Source organism: Haliotis asinina, chromosome 16 (assembly GCF_037392515.1).
Source record: "Haliotis asinina isolate JCU_RB_2024 chromosome 16, JCU_Hal_asi_v2, whole genome shotgun sequence".
Classification (NCBI taxonomy): Eukaryota; Metazoa; Mollusca; class Gastropoda; order Lepetellida; family Haliotidae; genus Haliotis; species Haliotis asinina.
The window spans coordinates 3,775,429-3,781,111 of NC_090295.1; the positions used below are offsets into that span (position 1 = coordinate 3,775,429).

Consider the following 5,683-nt stretch of genomic DNA (forward strand, 5'->3'; position numbering starts at 1 on the left):
TACTATTATGATATTTTACTCATATTCTCGGAAGATTAGTTATTCAAATGATGATATAGTTACACAGTCACAGAAGATAAATTAAGTAGTGAGTGAGTGAGGTTAGTTTACGCCGTACTCAGCAATATTCCAACTATACTGCGGAGGTCTGAAAATAATCGAGTCTGGACCAGTGATCAACAGCATGAGCATCGATCTGCGCAACTGGGAACCAGTGACATGTGCCAGCCAAGTCAACGAGCCTGACCACCTGATCCCTATAGTAGTCTTTTACGACAAGCATAATCGCTTTTTATGTTCAGCATGGGTTGCTGAAGGCCTATTCTTCTCCGGATTTTCACGGGTCCGATAAAAAAATAATTGTTATTGCAACGTACATTATGTGCATAATGTGGGATAAAAGAAAAAGTGATGAGTGAAGCAAGAATTCACCAAGAACGTCAATCTGTATGCACCACGAAGTTGAAATGTAAAGTTAAAAGTAAGCAAATGAACCATCCTAAGTGCCATAGTCAGCAGATTTAAATACATTCACACAATTATTTTTAATATCATCCCAGGTCAATTAAGGGTGAATCGGGGAAAAGAAAATTACAGTCCACTAACTGTGATGAAGCAAGACGAATATTTTGTGATATTCTTCATCATTGATGAAGTGCATGCACGTGAGTGTGTTCTTCCTCACTGACATACTCCGAGCCGACCAGTCCTTGTAGTACCCATTAATGCCGGGCAGGGACTAACATGACAACTACCATATTTTTACTTCCTTTGGCATGAGGGGACCGAGGATCGAACCCGCAACCTTCCTCTCACCGGGCGGACGCTGTACCCACTACACCACCGAGGTGGTTGTAGGTGATAGGGAATTATGAAGCAAAATGTTAAGAATGGAAAATGAGTAGCTTTTGGTTGGAATTATTTTTAAGGAACACAAAGGTGTGTTTTCAAATTTCCGATGTGGTGGTATGCAAGCACTAAACTACAAGGTCTGATTTATTCAGATATCTTTTCTCTGTATATGAGGTTTGATTTCTATTCAAAGTGTTTTCTTCAGACACGTTTGCGATGAGCAATGAAATACTGTAAAATACCTAAAACATAATGTTTTTGAATGCAACAATTCAATAATAAAGAGTCACATTGAATCCAACATTACGATTAAGAAAAATAATAGTTCATTTGAATTATAATAAAGACACAAATATGTTGATATTCTCGAGCAATGTGATCAGCAAAGAGCTAACCTAATCCCTGATTTGAAAAATGCGAGCTTATGTCATTTGAAGTTGCTGTCTATATTTTCTGTTCCACATAAAGTGCCCTTAAGAATTACTGATAGGAATGCCCTAACACTCCTCAACACACTCGAACGTTGCTGTCATAATCTCGGAGACTGGCAGAGACTCGCAGACTTGTCAAACAGCATGAAGGCTCTCCTTGCGTTCACTGCCTTGGGATTCGCCCTGGTAAGCTAACAAGCCTTCAATAGTATGAACGATTGATTAGAAACCTGTCACATGTACACCGTGTGATCCACCAGGTGTACTGTGTTCCACACAAGATGAATCTTGTTCAGTCCTGTGGCCCGTGCGATCTTGTACACCTGGTCCACCATTTTGTTTCTCGGAAGGTCACCAAAGCATTAGTTCGGTTTACCAAATTGAATGTTCCATGATTATTCAAGTTTTGTTTGGATTTATCCAAATGGACCTTTTATTAGAAATAAAGCCACGGTAATTTTTGGACACTACATTGTAGTGATTACATCTGTGAATGTATTGCGAAAGGAGACTTGTAAAGATCCGAGTTAGAATTGGTCTTCGGAAATCTATGCTTGCCATAACAGGCGCCAGCCAGGTTCAAATGGTCTGGCTCAGTGACGTGGGTGAAGCATGTCATGGTACATCTTTCGGACAGAGCACGCTCATAATATCACTCACTGGGTTGTTTGGTGCAGACAACCTTATCTACAGTCACCCACTGAGGAATATGATTGTATGAACGATTAAGTGAATACTAATATATACTGAGTCAAATAAGAAACTTTACAAAATGTGATTTTTAAAAATAATGAATACTTTTCTCTGATGATACATCTATGTATCCGAAATGGTATCCCCATCTTTCGACTCTAGAAAAACCTTAGCAAAACCCACTCAAAGCCATCCATTCTTCGTGCAAATGACGTTAGTGCCAAATCAGGTTTTGCAAGTGCAGTCGGTCACGTGATCTTCGCATCGAAGTTTTCTTCACTTGCACGTGTTTGCATTGACCTCAAGAATTGAAAAAAAACCCCAAACTTTTAAACCGCAGTTCTAACGGTACTTTAAATGCCACCATTGTGAAATGTGCAACGTGAACCTGCCGTTGGCATGTTGCATGCGGGAAGATCAGTTATAAGAGCAATGGGATGCAGCCGTCGTACTGTGTATGACTTGGAAGGTCGTCTATAATAAACTGGCACCACTTCCGATCGCCCAAGGTCGGGTCGTCCACGTGTGACGTCACGAGCAGAAGACTGTCCAATCGTCCTACGTCACCTACGTGACAGATTTCTGCCGGCTACACGAACCGGGGCCTGAGATGTTTAGAGGTCGACTGTCCTCTCAGACCATTGGAAATCGGTTGGGGCTGTCAATCTCCATTCTTGACGTCCGTATCGTGGGCCAATATTGATGCCGTTTCATCAACGTCAACGTCTGTTGTGGACCCAACGTCACCTCCGATGGACTCAGGGAGACTGAAATCGAGTCGTCTTTAACGATGAATTCAGGTTTACCGTCAGGTTCGCGGGCGGTAGGCACAGTCTGGAGACGACGTGTTGAACGGTCTGCCCAATCTTGTGAACAGGAAGTCGACAGATTCGGGGACGGAAGTTGCATGGTGTGGGGTGCTTTCTGTGGGAACAACCGTTTCCCGACTTCTGGTCATCTGTGGAAACCTCACAGCTGCTGCTTACCGCGACCAGGTGCTCACTCCTGAACTCGTTCCTTTCATGGCGGCTCATGGCCCGGGTCTACAGTTCGAGTATCGAGTACATCACACAGGTCTTAGCAAAGAAATAGAAACAATTTAACCATCCTACCCTCTCTTGTTCTTTTATAGTGCCCTGAAGAAAGAATGTGAAGTTTCTATTCTTTTTGACTCAGTATACATTGTGTTTCTTTTCTTCATTTCTTGAGAAATGGGGTATATCCTGATGGCGAAAGACCTCTCTTCTAACGTGAAGACTCGAGTTCTATTATCAACGCGTATGCAAACAACCTCTGGTGTCATGGGGTGGTTGGGTAGCCTAGCTGCAAAGTACTTTTTGTCAGAGCAAAGTCCATGGTTCCATTCCATGCATGGTTACAATTTGCAAATCCTATTTCCGGTGCCTCCCACGTGATTTTGCTAGAAAGTTGCTAAAAGCCGCGTAAAGTCATGCTCCGTCACTCACTTGATTAATAAATAGTCCGGAATAAACGATGTCGTCTATAAATGCCGGTTACATGTTTACACGTGATATTTTTGTTTGTTTGGTGGAGGTATGTCTCATCATATAAACATGTTTCTATTTCTATTTCAGGGTCAGATTGTGTACTACCACCCCGAGCTCGTCCATGGCTACTCAATGGAGTATCACAGCTACGCAGTATTTAACTCCTCGTATTTCTTACCATGAATAAATAATTGCTTGCTGATGTTCAAAGGAAACGGAACTTAATATCTCTTAGTTAGACTCGGTTAATCTGGAAATCCCACAATCCGGACATTGAGACTTATTATACACACGAAAACTCATGGTTCTTAAATAATATATTTACATGCTCTTGTCGGGAGCGGTACCACTGGAATAAATCAGGTTTGAAAACTTGAACTATCACTCAAATCTTGTTTCCCTAAGAAATACATTTTAAGGGAGATGAAATGATCTCTCTCAGATGTGTTCAGGCGATTGTGGTGTCATCGTTTAGGGCATAATTGTTTCTTTTGATAACAGATTTTCTGAGGGAAGGAAACAAAGGAACACCACTTCATCTCAGTGTTCCTCTGCTGATTTCCAGATGTTCACCCACAGTGCAGTAAAAAGCTTATGAAGAAAAGTGGAGAAAGATCAAAGGAACATCCATACTTCCACGTGTTCCCTTATTTGTTTCCCTCAGTATATATAGAAAGACCCACTGACAAATATTTATTTCTCCAAGCCAAGTCTTTGAGTTAATGTCAGCAAGCAATCTGAGATTTTTTTCTAAATCATTACTTTTTTTGTACTCATCACAAGCATGGTAACGTGGCGAACACATATCAGACGTTAAATGACACTGTAATTATCGACATAAAGGAATTCACATGACAATAATGAACACACACACATATATATACTTCAGAAATATATATATTTCAGAACATCATTGTGGTGAGGAACGACACTACTTGCTACATCGTCGACGTCAGCGCCGCCCTCGAGACCGACCTGCGGCACAGCACAACAAGGCGAACGATAGAGGTATAAATTACCGACCTACAACTTTTTTCTGTTCTCACGCTCTAATTCACTCACTCGCTCCTCGCTCACCCAACCACACGTTCATCTCACACACTCCATTCGATATCTTCTTCCTTCCAATCGTTTATCACTCACTCACTCAGTCCTTCCCCCTACTCACACTGACTCGTACACTCACTCACTCAGTCCTTCCCTCCACTCACTCACTCACACACTCACTCCCTTACTCTACCACGCCCTCCACTGCAGTGAGTGGAAATAGATTCAAATTTTCCTAGTCAGTCGGGCTGGCTATGCCTGAAAGTTACTAGCCCACAAAATGATTCACCAACCCGAAATCTGAATTTAGACACAGGTATCATCATTAAGCTACTAATATCATGATGAATTTCATCAGACCATAATCTTACATTACTTGAAGGTGTGTTGTAATTGTACATGTCATAGAGAGGGATTTATTTACTGCCCCATGAAAATCCATTGGCCGGTCGGGCCAGTGACTGTGGAGATTTATAGGGCCGACTGGAGTTTCACTAGCGGGACGGTGGCTATTTTGCACGCTGCTCTCCATCCACTCACGCCTCCCCGCGGTATTCAGAGAAATTATTAACATGATATTGTTTTTAATCCCCCACTGTACTGAGTAAAGACACCGTTTGAATGTTTCCAGGAGGAAATTTACAACCAACTGGTGAGTCACAAGGGAGAAGTCGTGTCCTCCATCGACAAGATCCGCCATGAGCTCCAGGACATCCGTGCTATAGTCGAGTGTTTCAACCACAATGTCTACCAGATCAAGTACATGCACTCAACATAGGAATCAGTCAAATAAACCTTTCGAATGTACAGTCCAGTCAAACCATTTCTCACACCTGAAATGTTTATCCAACAAATGTCAAATATTAGAAAACGTTTTGTTTGTGTTAACCATACAGTTTGTATGTAGTTTTGGATTAAGTAATCCAACACAGTTCCCAAACATACGTCACACGCACCCCGAAACACATTCCAATCTCATGAAAACGACTGATGCAGAAACTACTATACTATACTATACTATACTATACTATACTATACTATACTATACTATACTATACTATACTATACTATACTATACTATACTATACTATACTATACTATACTATACTATACTATACTAATGTTACTGTAGACATATAGCATGCCCTAAAG

General features: G+C 41.4%; 1 protein-coding gene across 1 annotated transcript; it reads left to right on the plus strand.

The window, feature by feature from the left end:
* The first annotated feature begins 1,376 nt into the window (after window positions 1–1,376).
* LOC137268734 (uncharacterized) lies at window positions 1,377–5,402 on the plus strand. Its single transcript, XM_067803318.1, has 4 exons — window positions 1,377–1,469; window positions 3,572–3,637; window positions 4,391–4,492; window positions 5,163–5,402. Exons 1-4 carry the CDS (start codon window positions 1,428–1,430, stop codon window positions 5,307–5,309), a joined length of 357 nt encoding a protein of 118 aa, XP_067659419.1. The 5' UTR covers window positions 1,377–1,427; the 3' UTR covers window positions 5,310–5,402.
* Window positions 5,403–5,683: the final 281 nt, after the last annotated feature.